Source organism: Ciconia boyciana, chromosome 32 (assembly GCF_034638445.1).
Source record: "Ciconia boyciana chromosome 32, ASM3463844v1, whole genome shotgun sequence".
NCBI classification, from domain to species: Eukaryota; Metazoa; Chordata; class Aves; order Ciconiiformes; family Ciconiidae; genus Ciconia; species Ciconia boyciana.
The window spans coordinates 488,257-516,192 of record NC_132965.1 but is presented as its reverse complement, the minus strand read 5'-3'; the positions used below and the strand labels follow the sequence as shown (position 1 = coordinate 516,192).

At 66.1% G+C, this 27,936-nt stretch overlaps 2 protein-coding genes across 2 annotated transcripts; both read right to left on the bottom strand.

Moving 5' to 3' along the window:
* Positions 1–422: 422 nt before the first annotated feature.
* LOC140645264 (2-acylglycerol O-acyltransferase 3-like) lies at positions 423–11,218 on the bottom strand. Its single transcript, XM_072848608.1, is given in 10 exon segments — positions 423–577; positions 1,558–1,650; positions 1,653–1,744; positions 3,855–4,023; positions 6,470–6,707; positions 7,631–7,701; positions 8,917–8,955; positions 8,958–9,023; positions 10,079–10,152; positions 11,196–11,218. Coding segments are annotated over 10 exon segments (1,020 nt in total).
* Positions 11,219–11,231: 13 nt separating this feature from the next.
* On the bottom strand, positions 11,232–23,931 carry LOC140645263 (2-acylglycerol O-acyltransferase 2-A-like). The gene is made up of 7 exons (XM_072848607.1): positions 23,911–23,931; positions 23,079–23,178; positions 22,021–22,199; positions 19,690–19,894; positions 15,562–15,736; positions 13,309–13,508; positions 11,232–11,487 (listed from the first exon to the last, which is right to left on the bottom strand). Exons 1-7 carry the CDS (start codon positions 23,929–23,931, stop codon positions 11,333–11,335), a joined length of 1,035 nt encoding a protein of 344 aa, XP_072704708.1. The 3' UTR covers positions 11,232–11,332.
* Positions 23,932–27,936: the final 4,005 nt, after the last annotated feature.

Sequence of the window (27,936 nt, the reverse complement as noted above, 5' to 3'; positions counted from 1 at the left end):
TTCCTGGGGTCCCCCATGGGGCAAAGAGGCTGAAGTGGGGGGGGGCGGGGGGGTTTATTGGGGGGTCAGGGGGTGCTGGGGGGTCGGGGGGGGTCAAGGGGAGTGGGGGGGGGAGTTCATGAGGGGCTGGGGGTGGGGGGATGGGGGTTCAGGGGGTGGGGGTTCAGGGGGTTGAGGGGGCTGATGGGAAGGGTTTGGGGGGTTCGGGGGTGGGGGAGTCCGGGGGGCGGGGGAGGTTTGGGGGGTGGAGGGGTTCGGGGGGGTCTGGGGGGTCGGGGAGTTCATGAGGGGCTGTGGGTGTTGGGGGGATGGCGGTTCAAGGGGGTGGGGGGTTCAGAGCGTTGAGGGGGCTGATGGGAAGGGTTGGGGGGGCTCAGGGGGTGGGGGAGTCCGGGGGGCCGGGGAGGTTGGGGGGTGGGTGCTCAGAGGATGGTGAGGTGGGTGCTGGGGGGCACCCCACAGGCCTCCTTGTGCCGCTCGAAGAGCTGCTGCAGCCGCTGCAGGTAGAGCTGGTGGTACCGGGCCACCTCCTGCGGGGAGGGGCGGGGCAGGCGCGGCACCTCCAGGGGGGCACCCACTGCGGGGAGGGCGGGGGTGAGCACCCACCCCCTGCCCCCCCCCCCCGTGCACCCACTTGCTCCCCCTGCGTGCCTGTGCGCGCCCACTGTGCGCCCTGCCTGCACCCGCTTGCTCCCCCGGCACCCACGGACCCCCCTGCGTGCACCCACTGTGCACCCACTTGCTCCCCCGGCACCCCTGGGTGCACCCACTGTGCCCCCCCTGCACCCACGGACCCCCCTGCATGCACCCACTGCACCCCTGCACCCCTGCGTGCACCCACTTGCTCCCTGGGTGCACCCACTGTGCCCCTCATGCACCCACGGACCCCCCTGCCTGCACCCACTGCCCCCTGCACCCCCGTGTGCACCCACTGTGCCCCCTGCACCCACGGACCCCCTGCCTGCACCCACTGCACCCCCGTGTGCACCCACTGTGCCCCCCCTGCACCCCTCCATCTCCCCTGCAACCGCTGCACCCCTCCGTCCCCCCACTCCCCTCCGTGCACCCCAAACCCCTCCATCCCCCCACTCCCCTCCCTGCACCCCAAAAGCCCCCATCCCCTCCCTGCACCCCAAAACCTCCCACTCCCCTCCCTGCACCCCCAAAACCCCCATCCCCCTCCCTGCACCCCCAACCCCCCAGCACCCCTCCCTGCACCCCCAAACTCTTCCACTCCCCTCCCTGCACCCCAAACCCCTCCATCCCCCCAGCACCCCTCCCTGCACCCCCAAACCCCCCCACTCCTCTCCCTGCACCCCCAAACTCCTCCATCTTCTTCATCCCCCTCCCCGCACCCCCAAACCCCCCAATGTCCTCCCTGCACCCCCAAACCCCTCCATCCCCCACTCCTCCCTGCACCCCAAAAGCCCCCATCCCCCCTCCCTGCACCCCAAAACCCCCCACTCCCCTCCCTGCACCCCCAAACACCCCCAGCACCCCTCCCTGCACCCCAAAACCCCGCACTCCCCTCCCTGCACCCCAAAACCCCGCACTCACCCACCACGGTGAGGGGCACGGCGAAGGGCAGGAAGGGGAGCCCCCCCCTCCCCCAGAAGAAGCAGGGGGCGAACCCCAAAATTGCCTTCACCCCCGCTGCAGGCGCCGCAGCCAGGAGCCCTCGGAAAGGGGGGGCTGCTGGAAGGTGTCCTGCTCCCCAAAAACGTACACCGGCACCAGGGGGGTGCTGGGCCCCCCCCCGGGTCAGCACTGCACCCCAAAACATCCCGCTGCACCCCAAGACCCCCATGGCATCCTCCCTGCACCCCAAAATGTCCCACCGCAACCCCGCAGCCCCACTGCACCCCAAAAAGCCCCACTGCCCCCCATGGCCCCCCCCAGCCCCCCATTATCCCCCAGTGCCCCCCAGCCCCCTGTACCCCACTGCCCCCCGGTGCCCCCCATTACCCCCCGTACCCCAGTACCCCCAGTACCCCCCGGTGCCCCCAGTGCCCCCATTTCCCCCACTGCCCCCAGTGCCCCTATTGCCCCCCAGCCGCCCACTGCCCCCCACTGCCCCCCATTAACCCCCAGTCCCACCGTACCCCAGTGCCCCCAGTGCCCCCCAGTGCCCCCCACTGCCCCCCGTGCTCCCCGTACCCCAGTGCCCCCATTGCCCCCAGTGCCCCCAGTGCCCCTGCACCCCAGTGCCCCATTGCCCCCAGTGCCCCCAGTGCCCCCGTACCCCACTGCCCCCCATACCCCATTGCCCCCCATTACCCCCATTGCCCCCCAGCCCCCTGTACCCCACGGCCCCCCATTGCCCCCACTGCCCCCATTGCCCCCGTACCCCACTGTCCCCCACTGCCCCACATTGCCCCCAGTGCCCCCATTGCCCCCGTACCCCACTGCCCCCATTGCCCCCGTACCCCATTACCCCCCATTGCCCCCACTGCCCCCCATTGCCCCCCAGCCCCCCGTACCCCATTGCCCCTATTGCCCCCAGTGCCCCCAGCCCCCTGTACCCCATTGCCCCCATTGCCCCCACTGCCCCCCATTGCCCCCTGTACCCCATTACCCCTATTGCCCCCAGTGCCCCCCACTGCCCCCCATTGCCCCCCGTACCCCATTACCCCTATTGCCCCCAGTGCCCCCATTGCCCCCCATTGCCCCAGTGCCCCTGTTACTCCCATTGCCCCCCGTACCCCATTACCCCCCATTGCCCCCATTGCCCCCCATTGCTCCCCAGCCCCCCGTACCCCATTGCCCCCATTACCCCCACTGCCCCCCAGCCCCCCGTACCCCATTGCCCCCATTGCCCCCACTGCCCCCATTGCCCCCTGTACCCCATTACCCCCTATTGCCCCCAGTGCCCCCACTGCCCCCCATTGCCCCCCCGTACCCCATTACCCCCCATTGCCCCCACTGCCCCCCATTGCCCCCCAGCCCCCTGTACCCCATTGCCCCCTATTGCCCCCAGTGCCCCCATTGCCCCCAGCCCCCTGCACCCCATTGCCCCCCATTGCCCCCACTGCCCCCCATTGCCCCCGTACCCCATTACCCCTATTGCCCCCATTGCCCCCCATTGCCCCCCAGCCCCCGTACCCCATTACCCCTATTGCCCCCAGTGCCCCCCATTGCCCCCCAGCCCCCCGTACCCCATTACCCCCTATTGCCCCCAGTGCCCCCATTGCCCCCCAGCCCCCCGTACCCCATTGCCCCCCATTGCCCCCACTGCCCCCATTGCCCCCCATTGCCCCCCCGTACCCCATTACCCCCCATTGCCCCCAGTGCCCCCCATTGCCCCCAGCCCCCTGTACCCCATTACCCCCATTGCCCCCATTGCCCCCCATTGCTCCCCAGCCCCCGTACCCCATTACCCCCCATTGCCCCCATTGCCCCCATTGCCCCCCAGCCCCCGTACCCCATTGCCCCCATTACCCCCACTGCCCCCCACTGCCCCCCATTGCCCCCCGTACCCCATTGCCCCCATTACCCCCACTGCCCCCCATTGCCCCCGTACCCCATTACCCCTATTGCCCCCAGTGCCCCCATTGCTCCCCAGCCCCCGTACCCCATTGCCCCCATTGCCCCCCATTGCCCCCCGTACCCCATTACCCCCCATTGCCCCCAGTGCCCCCATTGCCCCCCAGCCCCCCGTACCCCATTACCCCCCATTGCCCCCATTGCCCCCCATTGCCCCCCAGCCCCCGTACCCCATTGCCCCCATTACCCCCACTGCCCCCACTGCCCCCCATTTCCCCCCGTACCCCATTGCCCCCCATTGCCCCAGTGCCCCCGTTACTCCCATTGCCCCCCGCACCCCCTGCCCCCCACTGCCCCCGTGCCCCCCCTACCCGTGGCACAGGGCCAGCCGCACGAAGCCCTGTCGCCGGCGCAGGGTGACGCGGTGACAGCCCGGGGTCGCCTCCAGCGCCTCGGCCGCGCCCCCCACCACGACCAGGAGGGCCTGATCCGGGCGGGCCAGCACCCGCGCCAGGCAGCGCCGGCTGACGGGGCACAGCCCTGCGGGGCGTCAGCGCGGGCCCGAACGCAGCCCTGCGCCCCCGAAACGCAGCCCTGCGCCCCGAAACGGAGCCCTGCGCCCCCGAAACGGAGCCCTGCACCCCGAAACGGAGCCCTGCGCCCCCGAAACGGAGCCCTGCGCCCTCAAAACGGACCCCTGCACCCCGAAACGGAGCCCTGCGCCCTCAAAACGGAGCCCTGCGCCCTCAAAACGGACCCCTGCACCCCGAAACGGAGCCCTGCGCCCCCGAAACGGAGCCCTGCACCCCGAAACGGAGCCCTGCGCCCCCGAAACGGAGCCCTGCGCCCTCAAAACGGACCCCTGCACCCCGAAACGGAGCCCTGCGCCCCGAAACGGAGCCCTGCACCCCGAAACGGAGCCCTGCGCCCCGAAACGGACCCCTGCACCCCCAAAACGGAGCCCTGCACCCCGAAACGGAGCCCTGCGCCCTCAAAACGGACCCCTGCACCCCGAAACGGAGCCCTGCGCCCTCAAAACGGAGCCCTGCACCCCGAAACGGAGCCCTGTGCCCCAAAACGGACCCCTGCACCCCAAAGCGGAGCCCTGCACCCCTGAAACGCAGCCCTGCGCCCCGAAACGGAGCCCTGCACCCCGAAACGGAGCCCTGCACCCCGAAACGCAGCCCTGCGCCCCAAAACGGAGCCCTGCACCCCGAAACGCAGCCCTGCGCCCCCGAAACGGAGCCCTGCGCCCTCAAAACGGACCCCTGCACCCCGAAACGGAGCCCTGCGCCCCGAAACGGAGCCCTGCGCCCTCAAAACGGAGCCCTGCACCCCGAAACGGAGCCCTGCGCCCTCAAAACGGAGCCCTGCGCCCCCAAAATGCAGCCCTGCGCCCCGAAACGGAGCCCTGCACCCCCAAAACGCAGCCCTGCGCCCTGAAAACGGAACCCTGAGCCCTCAAAACGCAGCCCTGCACCCCCAAAATGCAGCCCTGCGTCCCGGAAACGGAGCCCTGCGCCCTCAAAACGGACCCCTGCACCCCGAAACGGAGCCCTGCACCCCCGAAACGCAGCCCTGCGCCCCGAAACGGACCCCTGCACCCTCAAAACGGAGCCCTGCACCCCCAAAACGCAGCCCTGCGCCCCGAAACGGAGCCCTGCACCCCCGAAACGCAGCCCTGCGCCCTGAAACGGAGCCCTGCGCCTCAAAACGGACCCCTGCACCCCGAAACGGAGCCCTGCACCCCAGAAATGGAGCCCTGCGCCCTCAAAACGGAGCCCTGCACCCCCCAAACGCAGCCCTGCGCCCCCAAACGGACCCCTGCACCCCGAAACGCAGCCCTGCGCCCCGGAAATGGAGCCCTGCGCCCTCAAAACGGAGCCCTGCACTCCGAAATGGAGCCCTGCACCCCCAAAATGCAGCCCTGCGCCCCGAAACGGCCCCCTGCAACCCCGAAACGCAGCCCTGCGCCCTGGAAACGGAGCCCTGCGCCCTCAAAACAGAGCCCTGCACCCCGAAACGGACCCCTGCACCCCAGAAATGGAGCCCTGCGCCCTGGAAACGGAACCCTGAGCCCTCAAAACGCAGCCCTGCGCCCCCAAAATGCAGCCCTGCGCCCCGAAACGGAGCCCTGCACCCCGAAACGCAGCCCTTCGCCCCGGAAACGGAGCCCTGCGCCCTCAAAACGGAGCCCTGCACCCCGAAAAGGAACCCTGCACCCCAAAACGGAGCCTGCACCCTCAAAACGGAGCCCTGCACCCCCAAAACTCAGCCCTGCGTCCCGGAAACGGAGCCCTGCGCCCTCAAAACGGAGCCCTGCACCCCGAAACGGGCCCCTGCACCCCAGAAATGGAGCCCTGCGCCCTCAAAACGGACCCCTGCACCCCCGAAACGCAGCCCTCCGCCCCGAAACGGAGCCCTGCGCCCCAGAAATGGACCCCTGCACTCCAAAATGCAGCTCTGCACCCCGAAACGGACCCCTGCACCCCCAAAAACAGAGCCCTGCACCCCAAAACCCCCAAAGCCTCCCAAAGCCCCCTCCGTGCACCCCAAAGCCCCTCAGCGGCAGCCAGGGCGTACTGCACCCCGCACCCCAAACCCCCCACTGCCCCCCACTGCCCCCACTGCCCCCACAGCCCCCCAAACCCCCACTGCCCCCCACTGCCCCCACAGCCCCCTAAACCCCCACAGCCCCCCAGAGCCCCCTCACCGGCAGCCAGGGCGTACTGCACCCCCACCCCAAACCCCCACTGCCCCCCACTGCCCCCCACTGCCCCCCAAACCCCCACTGCCCCCCACTGCCCCCCACTGCCCCCCAAACCCCCACTGCCCCCACTGCCCCCCACTGCCCCCCAGAGCCCCCTCACCGGCAGCCAGGGCGTACTGCACCCCCACCCCAAACCCCCACTGCCCCCCACTGCCCCCACTGCCCCCCAAACCCCCACTGCCCCCACTGCCCCCACAGCCCCCAGAGCCCCCTCACCGGCAGCCAGGGCGTACTCCCGGTAGATGGGCAGGCGGAAGAGGCCGGCCAGGGCGGCCAGGCTGGGGCGCAGCCCGGGGCAGGGCCCCCCCATGTCCCCCCCCCCAGCTCGGGGGGTCCCCCCGGCCCCCCGGCCCCCCGTGATGAAGGCCCCGAAGACCCCGATGCAGGCGATGCCGTGGGGGTGGGCGGCCAGGAGGTAACTGCGGCCGGGGGGGAGGGGGGCCGAGCGGATCACCTGGGGGGACAGGGGGACATGGGGGGACATGGGGGGATGGGGGACATGGGGACATGGGGGGACATGGAGGGACGGGGGGACAGGGGACATGGGGGACATGGGGGAGGGGGGACATGGGGACATGGGGGGACATGGAGGGATGGGGGGACAGGGGACATGGGGGACATGGGGGGACGGGGGACATGGGGGACATGGGGGACATGGGGGAACGGGGGGACATGGGGACATGGGGTCGTGGAGACATGGGGGACAGGGGGACATGGGGGGACAGGGGGACAGGGGACATGGGGGTCGTGGAGACATGGGGGGACAGGGGGACATGGGGGGACGGGGGGACAGGGGACATCGGGGGTATGGGACGGGGGGATATCGGGGGACATGGGGGACATGGGGGGTCAGAGGGACATGGGGGACAGGGGGACAGGGGACATGGGGGCATGGGGACACAGGGGGACATGGAGGGACGGGGGGACAGGGGACATGGGGACATGGGGGGACATGGCGGGGACAGGGCGGACAGGGGACATGGGGGGCATGGGGACATGGGGGGACATGGAGGGACGGGGGACAGGGGACATGGGAACAAGGGGATGTGGGGGACATGGGGGACAGGGGGACAAGGGGGATATGGGGGCTAGGGGGCATGGGGACTTTGGGGGCCAGGGGGGACGCGGGGGACAAGGGGCGTGGGGGACAGGGGACAAGAGGATATGGGGGACATGGGGACACTGGGGACATGGGGGACATAGGGGCATAGGGCGATATGGGGGCATGGGGACACGGGGGGCGTGGGGACGTGGGGACATGGGGGACGCGGGGGGTTAGGGACATGGGGACACATGGGGACAGAGGGACATGGGGGTGTAGGGACAAGGGGACACGGGGGGACAGAGGGACCCGGGGGACGCGTGGCCCCCCCGTACCTTGATGGGGAAATAGTCACAAAAATGGTCCCAAATCTTCCAGTTCCGGACCCAATCGCAGTGACGGGGACCTTGGGGACACGAGGGGACACGGGGGGACATTGAGGGGGGAGACACCCCGGGGCGTCACCTGGCCCTGCGAGGCGCCTGGCCCCACGGGGGGCCCTGTCCTCGGGATCCCCCGGCCTGGATGTCCCCCGCGCTGTCCCCCCCCCCGCCCCCCCCAGTGTCCCCCCCACTCGTGTCCCCGCTTCTCATCTCTTTGGGGACACCTCGGGTCCCCCCATGGCGCTGTCCCCGTGGCCCCATCCATGTGTCCCCATCTCTCCGGTGTCCCCCCCCGTGTCCCCACCCCTCTGGTGTCCCCTCCCCTCTGGGCTCCCCCTCGTGTCCCTCCCGTGTCCCCCCTGTCCCCCGTGTCCCTGTCTCCCCCGGCTTCCCCCGAGTCCCTCCTGTGTCCCCACCCCTCTGGGCCCCTCCCCGTGTCTCCCCGCGTGTCCCCCGTGTCCCCCCTCTCTGGGCTCCTCCCCGTGTCACCCATGTCCCCCGTGTCCCCTCCCCGTGCCCCCCTGTGCCCCCCCTCTCTGGGCTCCCTCCCACCGTGTCCCTGTGTCCCCCTCCCCGTGTCCCCCTGTGTCCCCCCTCTCTGGGCTCCCCCGTGTCGCCCGTGTCCCGCCATGTCCCCCGTGTCCCCCTCCCCGTGTCCCCCTGTGTCCCCCCTCTCTGGGCTTCCCCCCACCGTGTCCCCCGTGTCCCCCTTCCCGGGGTCCCCCCCATGTCCCCCGTGTCCCCCTCCCCGTGTCCCCCTCTCTGGGCTTCCCCCGTGTCCCCTCCCCATGTCCCCCGTGTCCCCTCTCTCTGGGCTCCCCCGTGTCGCCTGTATCCCGCCATGTCCCCCGTGTCCCCCCTCCCCGTGTCCCCCCCTCTCTGGGACCCCCCCGTGTCCCGCCATGTCCCCCCGTGTCCCCCCCTCTCTGGGACCCCCGTGTCCCGCCATGTCCCCCGTGTCCCCCTCCCCGTGTCCCCCTGTGCCCCCCCCTCTGGGCTTCCCCCCCGTGTCCCCCCTCTCTGGGCTTCCCCCCGTGTCCCGCCATGTCCCCCGTGTCCCCCCTCTCTGGGACCCCCGTGTCCCGCCATGTCCCCCGTGTCCCCCCTCTCTGGGACCCCCTGTGTCCCGCCATGTCCCCCGTGTCCCCCTCCCCGTGTCCCCCTCTCTGGGCTTCCCCCCCGTGTCCCCCTCCCCGTGTCCCCCGTGTCCCCCTCCCCGTGTCCCCCCGTGTCCCCACCTCGCTCGGGGCCGTGCCAGTCCCACAGCCACCACCCCCGTAGAGCACGGGCAGGAGCCAGAACCGCGTCCGCAGCAGCAGCAGCAGCGCCAGCACCGAGAGCGGCCCTCGGGGGCCGGGACCCCAGGGTGCCCTCGGAGGGGGGGGGACACCCCCCCGCCTGGGAACCCCCCCCCCGCCACCCGGGGGACACCCAAACCCACGCGGGGGACACCCATCACCACCCACGGGACACCCAAACCCACCGGGAGGGCACCCAAACCGACGGGGGGGGGAACCCAGACCCACCCGGGGGGGGAACCCAGACCCACCCGGGGGGGGGGCACCCAGATCCACCCGGGGGCACCCAGCCTCTAAGGGGGCATCTACGCCCCCCCCCAGGGGTAAAACCCACCCTACGGGGGGGAAATTACCCCCGGGTGTAATTGCCCCTCCCCCGGGGTTCCAGTTGCCCCCGCCCCAGGGGCATAACCCCCAGGGGAGCAATTACCCCCCCAGGGGCATAACCCCCAGAGGAGCAATTAACCCCCCCACAGGTATAACCCCAGGGGCCCAATTACCCCGCCATGGGAGCAATTACCCCCCAAGGGCATAACCCCCCAAGGGGGCAATTAACCCCCATGGGTACAACTGCCCCCCCAGGAGCATAACCCCCCAGGGAGTAATTGCCCCCCCGGGGCATAACCCCCAGGGTGCAATCACCCACCCCCAAAGGTATAATCCCCCCAAGGGGCCCAATTACCCCCCCAAGGGCATAATCCCCCCCGGGTGCAATTGCCCCCCCAAGGCGACCCCCACCCCCAAGGGTCCAATTATCCCCAGGGGTGCAATTACCCCCCCCGGGCATAAACTGCCCCCGGGGGGGCAATTACCCCCCCAAGGGGCCCAATTACCCCACCAGGGGTGTAAACTCTCCCCCAGGGGCCATAACCCCCCGGGGGCAATTAACCCCCCATGGCTACAATTGCCCCCTCCAGGGGCATAACCCCCAGGGAGTAATTGCCCCCCCCATCCTGGGGCATAACCCCCAGGGTCCAATTACCCCCAGGGGTGCAATGACCCCCAAGGCCCATAACTGCCCCCAGGGGGCAATTAACCCCCCACGGTTACAATTGCCCCCCCGGGGTAACTGGCCCCTCGGGGGTAACTGCCCCCGCCTCACCGAGGAAGAGGAAGGTGAGCATCCACTGCAGCACGCACAGCGCCTGCACCCAGCGCCGCAGGGCTCCCCCATCCCTGGAGGGGGCAAAAGAGGGGGTGACAGAGGGTGGGGGGTCACAGGGACCCCCCAAACTTTGGGGACCACCCCCCCCCCAGCACCCCACGTACCTCCCGTGGGCGCCACGTCCCGGCGCAGCCCCGCACTTTGCCCTCGGGTGGTGCCCGAGGAGGAACGCGGGCGTCGGGGGGAGGAGGGAGAAAGGGGGGACCCCCCCACAGCACCCCAAAACCCGGCCAGTGCCCCCCAGCACCCAGAGTGGGGACCCCCACCCCAAAACCCGCCCTGACCCCCAAACCCCACAGATTTCACCCAAATCCAGACACCAAAGTGCTCCCCAAAACCTTAACACCCCCGGCACCCCCAAATTCCCCCAGCACCCCAAAATCCAGACACCAAAGTGCACCCCAAAACCTTAAGCCCCCTGACACCCCAAATCCCCCCGGGCACCCCAAAATCCGGACACCAAAGTGCACCCCAAAACCTGAAGTCCCCCCGGCACCCCCAAATCCCCCCAGCACCCCAAAACCCAGACACCCAAATGCACCCCAAAATCTTAGACCCCCCCGAGAACCCCAAATCCCTCCCGGCACCCCAAAATACAGACACCAAAGTGCACCCCAAAGTTTGTGACCCCCAGCACCCCCAAATCCCCCCGGCACCCCAAAACCCCACAAATTCCCCCAAAACCCGACACCAAAGTGCACCCCAAAACCTTAACACCCCCGGCACCCCAAATCCCCCAGCACCCCAAAACACAGACACCAAAATGCACCCCAAAATTTTAGACCCCCAGGAACGCCCAAATCCCTCCCGGCACCCCAAAATCAGGACACCAAAGAGCACCCCAAAACCTCAACACCCCCCGACACCCCCAAATCCCGCCAGCCCCCCAAAACCCCGCAAATTCCCCCCAAAACCCGACACCAAAGAACACCCCAAAACCATAAGCCCCCCTTAGGCCCCCACAGCCCCCGGCACCCCAAAACCCGACCCCAAAGTGCACCCCAAAACCTCAACACCCCCGGCACCCCAAATCCCCCCAGCCCCCCAAAATCACCACACGTCTCCAGATGAGCCCATTTATTGGCAGGGATTGAGGCGGGGATACACAGCGTTGGGGGGGGCTCCCCAAGAATCTGGGGGCTCCCCAAGGATTTGGGGGTGCCCCGCGGGATTTGGGGGTGCCCCCCCTCCTCAGACAAAGGTGAGGTGCCGCTCGGGGGGGACCCCGTACCCCAATTTATGCTCCTCGAAGAGGGCGACCAGGCTCTCCAGGTAGAGGCGATGCCAATGCTCCACGGTCTGGGGCGAAGGATTCGGGGTACGGGGCAGCACCAGGGGGGACCCCACTATTGGGGGGGGGGAAAGGGGGGTCCCAGGTATCGGGGGCCCCCAAAATAAAATTAAGGGGGTCCCCGGGGAGCCAGGAGGCAGGGAACACCCCCCCCCCCCAGTTCTGTCCCCGGTCCTTGCAACAGCCCCTCCCCCAAGGGAAAGGAGATGGAGAATGGGGGAGGGGGGGCCCCCAAATTTTTGGGGGACCCCAGGCATCCGGGCCCCCCCAAAATCAGGCTCCCACCCCCCCTCCCCAGCATGGATTGAGGGGTTCAGGGGTACCCCCCATCCCAACTGCACCCCCATATATGACCCCCCCCCAAACCCCCCAGGATGGATTTGGGGTACCACGATGGTTTTGGGGTACCAGCCCCCCGGACACCTTTGGGGTCCCCCTCTATTTTCTGGGGGTACCCAGGCCCCCCAAATCCCCCTCCCGCCCCCAGGATGGATAAGGGGTCCCCCATCCCCACAGCACCCCACACATCAGCCCCCAAAATCCCCTATAGCATGGATTTGGGGTACCAGGATGGTTTTGGGGTACCAGCCCCCCGGACACTTTTGGGGTCCCCTCTATTTTCTGGGGGTACCCAGGCCCCCCAAATCCCCTCCCACTCCTTAAGACGCATGAGGGGTCCCCCATCCCCACAGCACCCCACATATCAGCCCCCAAAATCCCCTATACCATGGATTTGGGGTACCAGGATGGTTTTGGGGTACCAGCCCCCGGACACTTTTGGGGTCCCCCCTCTATTTTCTGGGGGTACCCAGGCCCCCCAAATCCCCCTCCCGCCCCCCAGGATGGATAAGGGGTCCCCCATCCCCACAGCACCCCACACATCAGCCCCCAAAATCCCCTATAGCATGGATTTGGGGTACCAGGATGGTTTTGGGGTACCAGCCCCCCGGACACTTTTGGGGTCCCCCCTCTATTTTCTGGGGTACCCAGGCCCCCCAAATCCCCTCCCACCCCTTAAGACACATGAGGGGTCCCCCATCCCCACAGCACCCCACATATCAGCCCCCAAAATCCCCTATAGCATGGATTTGGGGTACCAGGATGGTTTTGGGGTACCAGCCCCCGGACACTTTTGGGGTCCCCTCTATTTTCTGGGGGTACCCAGGCCCCCCAAATCCCCCTCCCGCCCCCAGGATGGATAAGGGGTCCCCCATCCCCACAGCACCCCACATATCAGCCCCCAAATCCCCTATACCATGGATTTGGGGTACCACGATGGTTTTGGGGTACCAGCCCCCGGCCACTTTTGGGGTCCCCCTCTATTTTCTGGGGGTACCCAGGCCCCCAAATCCCCCTCCCGCCCCTAAGACACATGAGGGGTCCCCCATCCCCACAGCACCCCACACATCAGCCCCCCAAAATCCCCTATAGCATGGATTTGGGGTACCACGATGGTTTTTGGGGTACCAGCCCCCGGACACTTTTGGGGTCCCCTCTATTTTCTGGGGGTACCCAGGCCCCCCAAATCCCCTCCCGCCCCCAGGATGGATAAGGGGTCCCCCATCCCCACAGCACCCCACATATCAGCCCCCCAAAATCCCCTATACCATGGATTTGGGGTACCACGATGGTTTTGGGGTACCAGCCCCCCCCCCGGATACTTTTGGGGTCCCCCTCTATTTTCTGGGGTACCCAGGCCCCCCCAATCCCCCTCCCGCCCCTTAAGACACATGAGGGGTCCCCCATCCCCACAGCACCCCACATATCAGCCCCCAAAATCCCCTATACCATGGATTTGGGGTACCAGGATGGTTTTGGGGTACCAGCCCCCCCCCGACACTTTTGGGGTCCCCCCCCCCCCTTTCCCCAGCCTCACCGACCGTGTGGATGGCTCGGCGGAAGGGGAGGAGGCCGAAGCTGTACTGGAAGACCCCCCGCGCGTGGAAGAGGGGTACGGTCACCCCGAAACCGCGCTGGAAGCGGAGCTGGAGGCGCCGGAGCCCCGAGCCGGGGGGGTTGGGCAGCTGCCGGAACAGCTCGTTCTCCCCGAAAGAGAAAACGGGGACCAGGGCCGCCCTGTAGGGGGCAGGAAGGATTTGGGGGCCCCCGGGTGGGGGGGGCACCCTGAAACCTTGACACCCCCCCAAACTGAAAGGAGCTGGGTGGGAATGTGGGGTTCATCCTCCCCCGCCGCCCTTGATTGGAAAGGTTGAGTGGGGCGGGTGGGGCTTGGGGGCCCCTCTTGGGTTTGGGGGACCCCCTTGGGTTTGGGGAGCCCCTCGGGTTTGGGGGAGCCCCCACTCGACACCCCAAATCCACAGAGGGACCCCATTAAGGGGTCCCCACCACCCTCCCAGCCCCCCAAAAAGGACCCTGGGGCCTCCCCGACACCCTGGGAACTCCCCGTGGGACCCCAAACCCCCCCAGCACCCCAAATCTCCCATGGGGAGCCCCCAGCACCCCAAATCCCCCCGAGGACCCCCACAACCCCAGATTCTCCCTGGTGACCCCCAAATACCCCCTGCCCCCCAGCACCCCAAATCCCCCGGTGACCCCCAAACCCCCCAGCACCCCAAATCCCCCCGTGTCCCCCAGGACCCCAAATCTCACCCCCCAGCACCCCAAATCCCCCCGGTGACCCCCAAATCCCCCCCCCAGCACCCCAAATCCCCCGTGTCCCCCAGGACCCCAAATCTCGCCCCCCAGCACCCCAAATCCCCCGGTGACCCCAAATCCCCCGTGTCCCCCAGGACCCCAAATCTCGCCCCCAGCACCCCAAATCCCCTGGTAACCCCCAAATCCCCCCCGTGACCCCCCAGGACCCCAAATCCCCGGTGACCCCAAATCCCCCCCCGTGACCCCTCAGGACCCCAAATCTCACCCCTCAGCACCCCAAATCCCCTGGTGACCCCCAAATCCCCCCCAGCACCCCAAATCCCCCCGGTGACCCCCAGGGCCCCAAATCTCGCCCCCAGCACCCCAAATCCCCCGGTGACCCCAAATCCCCCCGTGTCCCCCAGGACCCCAAATCTCACCCCCAGCACCCCAAATCCCCTGGTGACCCCAAATCCCCCCCAGCACCCCAAATCCCCCGGTGACCCCCAAATCCCCCGTGTCCCCCAGGACCCCAAATCTCGCCCCAGCACCCCAAATCCCCTGGTGACCCCCAAATCCCCCAGCACCCCAAATCCCCCGGTGACCCCCAAATCCCCCCAGCACCCCAAATCCCCCCGTGTCCCCCAGGACCCCAAATCTCACCCCCAGCACCCCAAATCCCCCGGTGACCCCCAAATCCCCGTGTCCCCCCAGGACCCCAAATCTCGCCCCCCAGCACCCCAAATCCCCCGGTGACCCCAAATCCCCCCGTGACCCCTCAGGACCCCAAATCTCGCCCCCAGCACCCCAAATCCCCTGGTAACCCCCAAATCCCCCGTGACCCCCCAGGACCCCAAATCCCCCGGTGACCCCCAAATCCCCCGTGACCCCTCAGGACCCCAAATCTCACCCCTCAGCACCCCAAATCCCCTGGTGACCCCCAAATCCCCCCAGCACCCCAAATCCCCCCGGTGACCCCCAGGGCCCCAAATCTCGCCCCCAGCACCCCAAATCCCCCGGTGACCCCAAATCCCCCCGTGTCCCCCAGGACCCCAAATCTCGCCCCCAGCACCCCAAATCCCCCGGTGACCCCAAATCCCCCCCCAGCACCCCAAATCCCCCCGTGTCCCCCCAGGACCCCAAATCTCACCCCCAGCACCCCAAATCCCCCGGTGACCCCAAATCCCCCCCGTGTCCCCCAGGACCCCAAATCTCGCCCCCAGCACCCCAAATCCCCCGGTGACCCCAAATCCCCCCAGCACCCCAAATCCCCCGGTGACCCCAAATCCCCCCAGCACCCCAAATCCCCCCGTGTCCCCCAGGACCCCAAATCTCACCCCCAGCACCCCAAATCCCCTCGGTGACCCCAAATCCCCCGTGTCCCCCCAGGACCCCAAATCTCGCCCCCAGCACCCCAAATCCCCCGGTGACCCCAAATCCCCTGGTGACCCCCAAATCCCCCCGTGTCCCCCCAGGACCCCAAATCTCACCCCCCCAGCACCCCAAATGCCCCCCCCGGGCCCCCCCACCTCACCCATGCTCCAGGGCGATGCGGACAAACCCCTTCCGCCCCAGCAGCTGGAGGGTGAGCGCCCCGGGGCGGGCGTCCAAAGATTCGGGGGGCCCCCCCAGGGCGATGACGGCCACCTGCCCCCCGCTTCCGCGGCTCAGCAGATACTCCAGGCTGGACTTCTCCGACGACACGAGCCCTGCAAGGGGGGCACCCCCCGCACCCCAAAATTAGGGTGCTGGGGGACCCAGGCATGCAGGTGGGTGCACCCCTAAAATTGGGGTGCTGGGGGACTCGGGTATTTGTGGGTGCACCCCTAAAATTGGGGTGCTGGGGGACTCGGGTATTTGGTGGGTGCACCCCCAAAATTAGGGTGCTGGGGGACTCGGGTATTTGGTGGGTGCACCCCCAAAATTGGGGTGCTGGGGGACCCAGGCATGCAGGTGGGTGCACCCCTAAAATTGGGGTGCTGGGGGACCCAGGAATGCAAGTGGGTGCACCCCCAAAATAGAGGGTGTTGGTAGACTCAGGTACCTGGTGGGTGCACCCCAAAATTTAGGGTGCTGGGGGACCCGGGTATTTGGTGGGTGCACCCCTAAAACTGGGGTGCTGGGGGACCCGGGTATTTGGTGGGTGCACCCCTAAAATTGGGGTGCTGGGGGACCCAGGAATGCAAGTGGGTGCACCCCCAAAATAGAGGGTGCTGGTAGACTCAGGTACTTGGTGGGTGCACCCCAAAATTTAGGGTGCTGGGGGACCCGGGTATTTGGTGGGTGCACCCCTAAAATTGGGGTGCTGGGGGACTCGGGTATTTGGTGGGTGCACCCCTAAAACTGGGGTGCTGGGGGACTCAGGTACCTGGTGGATGCACCCCAAAATTGGGGTGCTGGGGGACTCAGGTACCTGGTGGATGCACCCCAAAATTTAGGGTGCTGGGGGACTCGGGCATTTGGTGGGTGCACCCCCAAAATTGGGGTGCTGGGGAACCCAGGCATTTGGGTTGGGTGCACCCCCAAAATAGAAGGTGCTGGGGGACCCACACATATGGTGGGTGCACCCCCAAATTTAGGGTGCTGGGGGACCCACATATTTGGTGGGTGCACCCCTAAAATTGGGGTGCTGGGGGACCCAGGAATGCAAGTGGGTGCACCCCCAAAATAGAGGGTGTTGGTAGACTCAGGTACCTGGTGGGTGCACCCCAAAATTTAGGGTGCTGGGGGACCCGGGTATTTGGTGGGTGCACCCCTAAAATTGGGGTGCTGGGGGACTCGGGTATTTGGTGGGTGCACCCCCAAAATTAGGGTGCTGGGGGACTCGGGTATTTGGTGGGTGCACCCCAAAATTTCGGGTGCTGGGGGACCCAGGCATGCAGGTGGGTGCACCCCTAAAATTGGGGTGCTGGGGGACTCGGGTATTTGTGGGGGCACCCCTAAAATTGGGGTGCTGGGGGACTCGGGTATTTGGTGGGTGCACCCCCAAAATTAGGGTGCTGGGGGACTCGGGTATTTGGTGGGTGCACCCCCAAAATTAGGGTGCTGGGGGACCCAGGCATGCAGGTGGGTGCACCCCTAAAATTGGGGTGCTGGGGGACTCGGGTATTTGTGGGTGCACCCCCAAATTTCAGGTGCTGGGGAACTCGGGTATTCAGGTGGGTGCACCCCAAAATTTAGGGTGCTGGGGGACTCGGGTATTTGGTGGGTGCACCCCTAAAACTGGAGTGCTGGGGGACTCGGGTATTTCGTGGGTGCACCCCTAAAATTGGGGTGCTGGGGGACCCAGGAATGCAAGTGGGTGCACCCCCAAAATAGAGGGTGCTGGTAGACTCAGGTACTTGGTGGGTGCACCCCAAAATTTAGGGTGCTGGGGGACCCGGGTATTTGGTGGGTGCACCCCTAAAATTGGGGTGCTGGGGGACTCGGGTATTTGGTGGGTGCACCCCTAAAACTGGGGTGCTGGGGGACTCGGGCATTTGGTGGGTGCACCCCCAAAATTGGGGTGCTGGGGGACTCAGGTACCTGGTGGATGCACCCCAAAATTTAGGGTGCTGGGGGACTCGGGTGTTTGGTGGGTGCACCCCCAAAATTGGGGTGCTGGGGAACCCAGGTATTTGGGTTGGGTGCACCCCCAAAATAGAAGGTGCTGGGGGACCCACACATATGGTGGGTGCACCCCCAAATTTAGGGTGCTGGGGGACCCACATATTTGGTGGGTGCACCCCTAAAATTGGGGTGCTGGGGGAGCCAGGAATGCAAGTGGGTGCACCCCCAAAATAGAGGGTGTTGGTAGACTCAGGTACCTGGTGGGTGCACCCCAAAATTTAGGGTGCTGGGGGACCCGGGTATTTGGTGGGTGCACCCCTAAACCTGGGGTGCTGGGGGACCCGGGTATTTGGTGGGTGCACCCCCAAAATTGGGGTGCTGGGGGACTCAGGTACCTGGTGGATGCACCCCAAAATTTAGGGTGCTGGGGGACTCGGGTGTTTGGTGGGTGCACCCCCAAAATTAGGGTGCTGGGGGACCCAGGCAGGCAGGCGGGTGCACCCCGAAATTTTGGGTGCTGGGGGACTCGGGTATTTGGTGGGTGCACCCCTAAAACTGGGGTGCTGGGGGACCCAGGCATTTGGGTTGGGTGCACCCCCAAAATAGAAGGTGCTGGGGAACTCAGGTATGGTGGGTGCACCCCAAATTTAGGGTGCTGGGGGACCCACATATTTGGTGGGTGCACCCCTAAAATTGGGGTGCTGGGGGAGCCAGGAATGCAAGTGGGTGCACCCCCAAAATAGAGGGTGTTGGTAGACTCAGGTACCTGGTGGGTGCACCCCAAAATTTAGGGTGCTGGGGGACCCGGGTATTTGGTGGGTGCACCCCTAAAATTGGGGTGCTGGGGGACCCGGGTATTTGGTGGGTGCACCCCTAAAATTGGGGTGCTGGGGGACCCACATATTTGGTGGGTGCACCCCTAAAATTGGGGTGCTGGGGGACTCGGGTATTTGGTGGGTGCACCCCCAAAATTAGGGTGCTGGGGGACCCAGGCATGCAGGTGGGTGCACCCCTAAAATTGGGGTGCTGGGGGACTCGGGTATTTGTGGGTGCACCCCCAAATTTCAGGTGCTGGGGAACTCGGGTATTCAGGTGGGTGCACCCCAAAATTTAGGGTGCTGGGGGACCCACATATTTGGTGGGTGCACCCCTAAAATTGGGGTGCTGGGGGACTCGGGTATTTGGTGGGTGCACCCCTAAAATTGGGGTGCTGGGGGACCCAGGAATGCAAGTGGGTGCACCCCCAAAATAGAGGGTGTTGGTAGACTCAGGTACCTGGTGGGTGCACCCCAAAATTTAGGGTGCTGGGGGACCCGGGTATTTGGTGGGTGCACCCCTAAAACTGGGGTGCTGGGGGACTCGGGTATTTGGTGGGTGCACCCCTAAAATTGGGGTGCTGGGGGACTCGGGTATTTGTGGGTGCACCCCTAAAATTGGGGTGCTGGGGGACTCGGGTATTTGGTGGGTGCACCCCCAAAATTGGGGTGCTGGGGGACTCAGGTACCTGGTGGATGCACCCCAAAATTTAGGGTTCTGGGGGACTCGGGTGTTTGGTGGGTGCACCCCCAAAATTGGGGTGCTGGGGAACCCAGGCATTTGGGTTGGGTGCACCCCCAAAATAGAAGGTGCTGGGGGACCCACACATATGGTGGGTGCACCCCCAAATTTAGGGTGCTGGGGGACCCACATATTTGGTGGGTGCACCCCTAAAATTGGGGTGCTGGGGGACCCAGGAATGCAAGTGGGTGCACCCCCAAAATAGAGGGTGTTGGTAGACTCAGGTACCTGGTGGATGCACCCCAAAATTTAGGGTGCTGGGGGACCCGGGTATTTGGTGGGTGCACCCCCAAAATTAGGGTGCTGGGGGACCCAGGCAGGCAGGCGGGTGCACCCCGAAATTTCGGGTGCTGGGGGACTCGGGTATTTGGTGGGTGCACCCCTAAAACTGGGGTGCTGGGGGACCTATTATTTGGTGGGTGCACCCCCAGATTTCCGGTGCTGGGGGACTCGGGTATTCAGGTGGGTGCCCCCCCAAAATTTCAGGTACCGGGGGACCCTCCGGCCTCAGCACCCGCCATGCACCCCAATTTTGGGGGTGCCCCCCCCCCCTCACCTCCGGCCATCATATAATCACGGAAAAGGGGGAGCCGGAACCAGCAGGGGAGGGTGAGCAAGTGGGGGCGCAGCCCGGGGAAGAGCACCCCAAAACCCGTCGCCTCGGTGCAGAAGTTGGCGAAGGCGCCGGCGGCCAAAACCCCGTGGGGGTGGAACCCGAAGACGTAATTGCGGCGGGGGTCCAGCTCCGTCGTCCGCACCAGCTCGGTTTGGGGGTACAAGGCAAGGTGAGACCCCCCCCAATGAACCCCAAAATGTTCCAGGGAACCCGACCCCCCCCCCCCCAAAAAAAAAAAAATATGGGGTATGGGGGTGGCTTCTGGTAGCCCCAAGGTGTTTTTGAGAGGGCAAAGCGGTCAGGGAGCCCCCAAAAGCTCCAGGGAACCCCCAAAATCCTTAAGGGAACCCCCAAAATCTCCAGGGAGCCCCCCAAATCCTTAAGGGAACCCCCAAAATCTCCAGGAGCCCCCAAAAGCCTCCAGAGAACTACAAAGTCTCCAGGAGCCCCCAAAAGCCTCCAGGGAACCCCAAAATCTCCAGAGACCCCCCAAAAGCCTCCAGGGAACCCCCAAAATATCCAGGGAACCCCCCAAAAGCTCTAAGGGGACCCCAGAAGCCTCCAGGGAACCCCAAAATATCCAGAGACCCCCCAAAAGCCTCCAGGGAACCCCAAAATATCCAGGGAACCCCCAAAAGCTCTAAGGGGACCCCAGAAGCCTCCAGGGAACCCCAAAATATCCAGGGACGCCCCCAAAAATCTCCAGAGACCCCCCAAAAGCCTCCACGGAACCCCAAAAGCCTCCAGGAAACCCCCAATATCCAGGGACCCCCCCAAAAGCTCTAAGGGGACCCCAGAAGCCTCCAGGGAACCCCAAAATATCCAGGGACGCCCCCAAAAGCCTTAAGGGAACCCCAAAAATCTCCAGAGAACCCCAAAAAGCCTCCAGGGAACTACAAAAGTTTCCAGGGACCCCCCCAAAAGCCTTCAGAGAACCCCAAAAATCTTCAGGGACCCCCCAAAAGCCTTCAGAGAACCCCCAAAAGTCTCCAGAGAACCCCCACAATTTCCAGGAACCCCTAAAAGCCTTCACAGGACCCCAAAATATCCAGAGACCCCCCAAAAGTCTCCAGGGATCCCCCAAAAGCCCCCAGGTCCCTTTCTTAGGGATCCCCAAAACCTCCAAGCACCCCCAAAGGTCTTCCAGTCCCAGGAGAGCACCCCAAAATTCTCTGGCACCTCCTCCAGGACCCCCCAAAAGCCCCCAAGGGTCCCCCAACACCTCTCTAGGGGTGCTATGAGGTACCCTAAATCCCCGGGGACCCCAAAACCCGCTGGGGACCCCTTCAGGGACCCCTAAAACCCCTCATGCACCCCCCACAATCCCCCAGGGGCCTTTTCAGGGACCCCAAACCCTCCAGCACCCCCAAAACCCTCCAGGAATCGCTGGAGGGACCCCAAAGCCCCTCACGCCCCCTAAAATCCCCCAGGGACCCCAAAACCCCTCGAAGGACCCGCAAAACCCCTCAGGGACCCCGAAAGCCCCTCAGGGACCCCTAAAATCCCCCCAGGACCCCAATCAGGTACCCCAAACCCTCCGGGACCCCAAAAACCCTCCAGAGACACCCCAAACCCTCCAGAGACCCCTTCAGAGACCCCAAAACCCCTCACCCCCCCCCAAGGCCCCTAGGGACCCTGTCAGGTACCCCTAACCCCCTGGGACCCCCAAACAATCCAGGGACCCCCAATACCCCCACAGCCCCCTAACCCCCCCAGGGACCCTATCAGGGACCCCCAAACCTTCAGGGACCCCCAAGCCCCTTCAAAGAGCCCCCAACCCCCCAAACCCTCACACCCCCTAAAATCCCCCAAGGGACCCCCAAAAATCCCTCTGGGACCCCTCAAGAACCCCCAAAACTCCTCAAACCCCCCTAAAACCCTCCCGGGGTCCCTATCAGGGACCCCAGACCCTCTGGGACCCCAACACCCCCCACAGCCCCTAAACCCCCCCCAGGGACCCCCAGACCCTCTGGGACCCCCAACACCCCCACAGCCCCTAAACCCCCCAGGGACCCCCAGACCCTCTGGGACCCCCAACACCCCTCAAGGACCCCCAAAACCCCTCACACCCCCTACACCCCTCCCCAGCGACCCTACCAGGGACCCCAGACCCTCTGGGACCCCAACACCCCTCAAGGACCCCCAAAACCCCTCACACCCCCTACACCCCTCCCCCAGCGACCCTACCAGTGACCCCCAGACCCTCTGGGACCCCTCAGGGCCCCCAAAACCTCCTCCGGGGACACCCCCGCCCCCCTCCCCCCAGCTCACCGAGATGGGGAAGTAATCGCGGAAGTAGGTCCAGAGCGGCCACCCCCGCACCCAGGCGGAACGGCGCCCCCCGCGGCGGGGGGTGTCACGGTCCGCCAGCAGCCAGAGCCCGTAGAGCAGCGCCGGTAGCCACAGCGATCCGCGCAGGGCCAGGGCGAACAGCAGCACGCACAGCTGGCCTGGGGGGCCCAGGCGTCCGGGAGGGGGGGGCAAGGGGACCCCCCCCTTGGGGCTACCCAGCCCCCCCGGCACCCTCTTTCCCGGGGTCCCCATTTTCCCTCAGGACCCCAAAACCCCCAGGATGGGGAGCAGCGCTCGCAGCCGGCCTGGGGGGCCCAGGCGCCCGGGAGGGGGGGGCAAAGGGACCCCCCCCTTAGGGCTACCCACCCCCCCGGGACCCCCTTTCTCGGGGTCCCCATTGCCCCCCAGCACCCCAAAACTCCCCCCCGGGGGGCGGGGGGGGTTGCACGCACCACTGCCCTGGGGGACCCAGGCGTCCGCGGGGAGGGGCGGGGGCAGGGTGACACCTCCCCCCCGGGTCACCACCCCCCGGTCACCCCCTTTCCCGGGGTCCCCATTCCCCCAGCACCCCAAAACCCCCGGGGAGGGGGGCTGCAGGCGCAGCGCTGCCCTGGGAACCCCGGAGTCCGGGGAGGAGGAGGGGGGTTGGGGGGCCAGGGGGATTTGGGGACCGCACCCACAGGTCACCCCCACACACAGGGTCACCACCCCCCGAGCACCCCATTCCCCCCAGCACCCCAAAACCCCCCGGGGGGCTGCAGGTGCAGCGCTGCCCTGGGAACCCCGGAGTCCGGGGAGGAGGAGGGGGGCAGGGGGTTTGGGGACCCCTGTCACCGTTGTCCCCCCAGGGCCACCAGCCCCCCGTCACCCCTTTCGCGGGGTCCCCATTCCCCCAGCACCCCAAAACCCCCGGGGGGGGGCTGCAGGCGCAGCGCTGCCCTGGGGAACCCCGGAGCCCGGGGAGGAGGAGGGGGGGCCAGGGGGATTTGGGGGACCCCCCCCGCCCCCCCCAATCCCCGGTGCCCCCCGCTGCTCACCGAGGATGAGGAAGGAGCAGACCCATTGCAGCACGGCCGCGGTCTGGAGCCGGCGGCGAAGGGGGAGGCGGAGGGGGCGAAGCGGAGGGGCATGGCGGGGCTGGGGGCACCGGGGGGCACCGGGAGCCGGGGGGGGGGGGGCACTGGGAGCGGAGGGGGAGGAACTGGGAGCTGCTGGTTTTAATGGGGCCGGTCCCGCCCCCCCCCGCCCGGGTCCGCCCCCGACCCCTGCCCTCCCTGGGGGGCGTTGGGCAACGGGGGGAGGGTGCGGAGGGGTGTGCAAAGGGGAGGGGGGGCAGAGGGGAGGGGGGGCAGCGTCTGGGGCTCGTGCAAACGCGTGTGCAACGCGGAGGGTCGTGCAAACGGGCGTGCAACGTCTGGGGCTCCGGGAAACGCGCGTGCAACGTTCGGGGCTCGTCCGACGTTTGCAGCTTGTGCAAACGCGAGTGCAACGCCGAGGGTCGTGCAAAGGCGCGTGCAACGTCTGGGGCTCGTGCAAACGCGTGTGCGACGCTGAGGGTCGTGCAAAGGCGTGCGCAACGTTTGCAGGTCGTGCAAAGGGCCGTGCAATGGTCAGGCTCGTGCAACGTCTGGGGCTCGTGCAAACGCGTGTGCAACGCTGAGGGTTGTGCAAATGCGGGTGAAATGCAGGGACTCGTGCAAATGCACGTGCAACATTTGGGGCTCGTGCAAACGCGTGTGCAACGCTGAGGGGCGTGCAAAGGGCTGTGCAATGCTCAGGCTCGTGCAACGTTTGGGACTCGTGTAAACACGTGTGCAACACTGAGGGTTGTGCAAACGCGTGTGCCACGTTTGGGGCTCCCAGAAACACGTGTGCAACGCTGAGGGTCATGCACGTGCGTGTGCAACGTCTGGGGCTCGTGCAAACACGTGTGCAACGCTGAGGGTTGTGCAAACACGTGTGCAACGTCTGGGGCTCGTGCAAACACGTGTGCGACGCTGAGGGTCGTGCAAAGGCGTGTGCAACGTTTGCAGGTCGTGCAAAGGGCTGTGCAATGCTCAGGCTCGTGCAATGTCTGGGGCTCGTGCAAACACGTGTGCAACACTGAGGGTTGTGCAAACGCGTCTGCAACGCTGAGGGTCGTGCAAACGCGGGTGCGACACTGAGGGTGGTGCAAATGCGTGTGCCACCTTTGGGGCTCCCGGAAACGCGTCTGCAACGCTGAGGGTCGTGCAAACACGTGTGCAACACTGAGGGTTGTGCAAACGCGTGTGCCACGTTTGGGGCTCCCGGAAACGCGTCTGCAACGCTGAGGGTTGTGCAAACGCGTGTGCAACGTCTGGGGCTTGTGCAAACGCGGGTGCGACGCTGAGGGTGGTGCAAATGCGTGTGCCACCTTTGGGGCTCCCGGAAACGCGTGTGCAACGCTGAGGGTCATGCACGTGTGTGCAACGTCTGGGGCTCGTGCAAACGCGTGTGCAACGCTGAGGGGTGTGCAAACACATGTGCGATGTTTGGGGCTTGTGCAAACGCGTGTGCAACGCTGAGGGTCGTGCAAAGGCGTGCGCAACGTTTGCAGGTCGTGCAAAGGGCTGTGCAATGCTCAGGCTCGTGCAATGTCTGGGGCTCGTGCAAACGCGTGTGCAACACTGAGGGTTGTGCAAACGCGTGTGCCACGTTTGGGGCTCCCGGAAACGCGTCTGCAACGCTGAGGGTCGTGCAAACGCGTGTGCAACGTCTGGGGCTCGTGCAAACGCGTGTGCAACGCTGAGGGGTGTGCAAACACATGTGCGATGTTTGGGGCTTGTGCAAACGCGTGTGCAACGCTGAGGGTCGTGCAAACGCGCGTGCAACGCTGGGAGCTCGTGCAAAGGCGCGTGCAACATCTGGGGCTCGTGCAAACACGTGTGCAACGCTGAGGGTTGTGCAAACACGTGTGCAACGTCTGGGGCTCGTGCAAACGCGTGTGCAACGCTGAGGGTCGTGCAAAGGCGTGCGCAACGTTTGCAGGTCGTGCAAAGGGCTGTGCAATGCTCAGGCTCGTGCAACGTCTGGGGCTCGTGCAAACACGTGTGCAACACTGAGGGTTGTGCAAACGCGTGTGCCACGTTTGGGGCTCCCGGAAACGGGTCTGCAACGCTGAGGGTCGTGCAAACGCGTGTGCAACGTCCGGGGCTCGTGCAAACGCGGGTGCGACGCTGAGGGTGGTGCAAACGCGTGTGCCACCTTTGGGGCTCCCGGAAACGCGTGTGCAACGCTGAGGGTCATGCACGTGTGTGTGCAACGTCTGGGGCTCGTGCAAACGCGTGTGCGACGCTGAGGGGTGTGCAAACACATGTGCGATGTTTGGGGCTTGTGCAAACGCGCGTGCAACGCTGAGGGTCGTGCAAACGCGCGTGCAACGCTGGGAGCTCGTGCAAAGGCGCGTGCAACATCTGGGGCTCGTGCAAACACGTGTGCAACGCTGAGGGTTGTGCAAACACGTGTGCAACGTCTGGGGCTCGTGCAAACGCGTGTGCAACGCTGAGGGTCGTGCAAAGGCGTGCGCAACGTTTGCAGGTCGTGCAAAGGGCTGTGCAATGCTCAGGCTCGTGCAACGTCTGGGGCTCGTGCAAACACGTGTGCAACACTGAGGGTTGTGCAAACGCGTGTGCCACGTCTGGGGCTCGTGCAAACGCGGGTGCGACGCTGAGGGTTGTGCAAACGCGTGTGCCACCTTTGGGGCTCCCGGAAACGTGTGTGCAACGCTGAGGGTCATGCACGTGCGTGTGCAACGTCTGGGGCTCGTGCAAACGCGTGTGCGACGCTGAGGGGTTTGCAAACTCATGTGCGATGTTTGGGGCTTGTGCAAACGCGCGTGCAACGCTGAGGGTCGTGCAAACGCGCGTGCAACGCTGGGAGCTCGTGCAAAGGCGCGTGCAACATCTGGGGCTCGTGCAAACGCGTGTGCGACGCTGAGGGTCGTGCAAAGGCGTGCGCAACGTTTGCAGGTCGTGCAAAGGGCTGTGCAATGCTCAGGCTCGTGCAATGTCTGGGGCTCGTGCAAACGCGTGTGCAACACTGAGGGTTGTGCAAATGCAGGTGAAATGCATGGACTCGTGCAAATGCACGTGCAACATTTGGGGCTCGTGCAAATGCGTGTGCAACGCTGAGGGGCGTGCAAAGGGCTGTGCAATGCTCAGGCTCGTGCAACGTTTGGGACTCGTGTAAACACGTGTGCAACACTGAGGGTTGTGCAAATGCGTGTGCCACGTTTGGGGCTCCCGGAAACGCGTGTGCAACGCTGAGGGTCATGCACGTGCGTGTGCAACGTCTGGGGCTCGTGCAAACGCGTCTGCAACGCTGAGGGTCGTGCAAACGCGTGTGCAACGTCCGGGGCTCGTGCAAACGCGTGTGCAACGCTGAGGGGTGTGCAAACACATGTGCGACGTTTGGGGCTTGTGCAAACGCGCGTGCAACGCTGAGGGTCGTGCAAACGCGCGTGCAACGCTGGGAGCTCGTGCAAAGGCGCGTGCAACGCTCGGGCTCGTGCAACGTCTGGGGCTCGTGCAAGCGCGCGTGCGACGCGGGGGCTCCTGGAGCCGCGCGTGCGACGCCGAGGGCCGTGCCAGCCCCGCTGCGCGTGCAAGGGCCCCGCGACACGGGGAGGGGGACGGGGCCAGGCCCGAGCTGCGTAAGGGGGGCGCTGGGGGGCACTGGGAGGCACTGGGATGAACCGGGGGGCACTGGGATGAACTGGGGGGCACTGGGATGAACTGGGATGAATTAGGAGACCCTGGGATCAACTGGGAGGCACTGGGATGAACCGGGGGGGCACTGGGATGAACTGGGAGGCACTAGGATGAACTGGGGGAGCTGGGATGAACTGGGGGCACTGGGATGAACTGGGGGGCTGGGATGAACTGGGGGCACTGGGATGAACCGGGGGCCTGGGATGAACTGGGGGGCACTGGGATGAACTGGGGGGCCTGGGATGAACCGGGGGCACTGGGATGAACTGGGATGAACTGGGGGGCACTGGGATGAACTAGGAGACCCTGGGATCAACTGAGAGGCACTGGGATGAACTGGGGGGCACTGGGATGAACTGGGGGGCCTGGGATGAACTGGGAGGCACTGGGATGAACTGGGGGCCCTGGGATGAACTGGGATGAACTGGGGGCACTGGGATGAACTGGGGGGCCTGGGATGAACTGGGGGGCACTGGGATGAACTGGGATGAACTGGGGGGCACTGGGATGAACTAGGAGACCCTGGGATCAACTGAGAGGCACTGGGATGAACTGGGGGGCACTGGGATGAACCGGGGGGCCTGGGATGAACTGGGAGGCACTGGGATGAACTGGGGGCCCCCGGGATGAACTGGGATGAACTGGGGGCACTGGGATGAACTGGGGGCCTGGGATGAACCGGGGGCACTGGGATGAACTGGGATGAACTGGGGGCACTGGGATGAACTAGGAGACCCTGGGATCAACTGAGAGGCACTGGGATGAACTGGGGGCACTGGGATGAACTGGGGGGCCTGGGATGAACTGGGAGGCACTGGGATGAACTGGGGGCCCCGGGATGAACTGGGATGAACTGGGGGCACTGGGATCAACTGGGGGGTACTGGGATGAACTAGAGAGCACTGTCATGAACTGGGATGAACTGGGGCGGCACTGGGATGAACTAGGAGACCCTGGGATCAACTGGGAGGCACTGGGATGAACCGGGGGGGGCCTGGGATGAACTGGGAGGCACTGGGATGAACTGGGGGGCACTGGGATGAACCAGGGGGGCCTGGGATGAACTGGGAGGCACTGGGATGAACTGGGGGCCCCCGGGATGAACTGGGAAGCACTGGGAGGCACTGGGATGAACTGCGGGGCACTGGGATCAACTGGGGGGTAC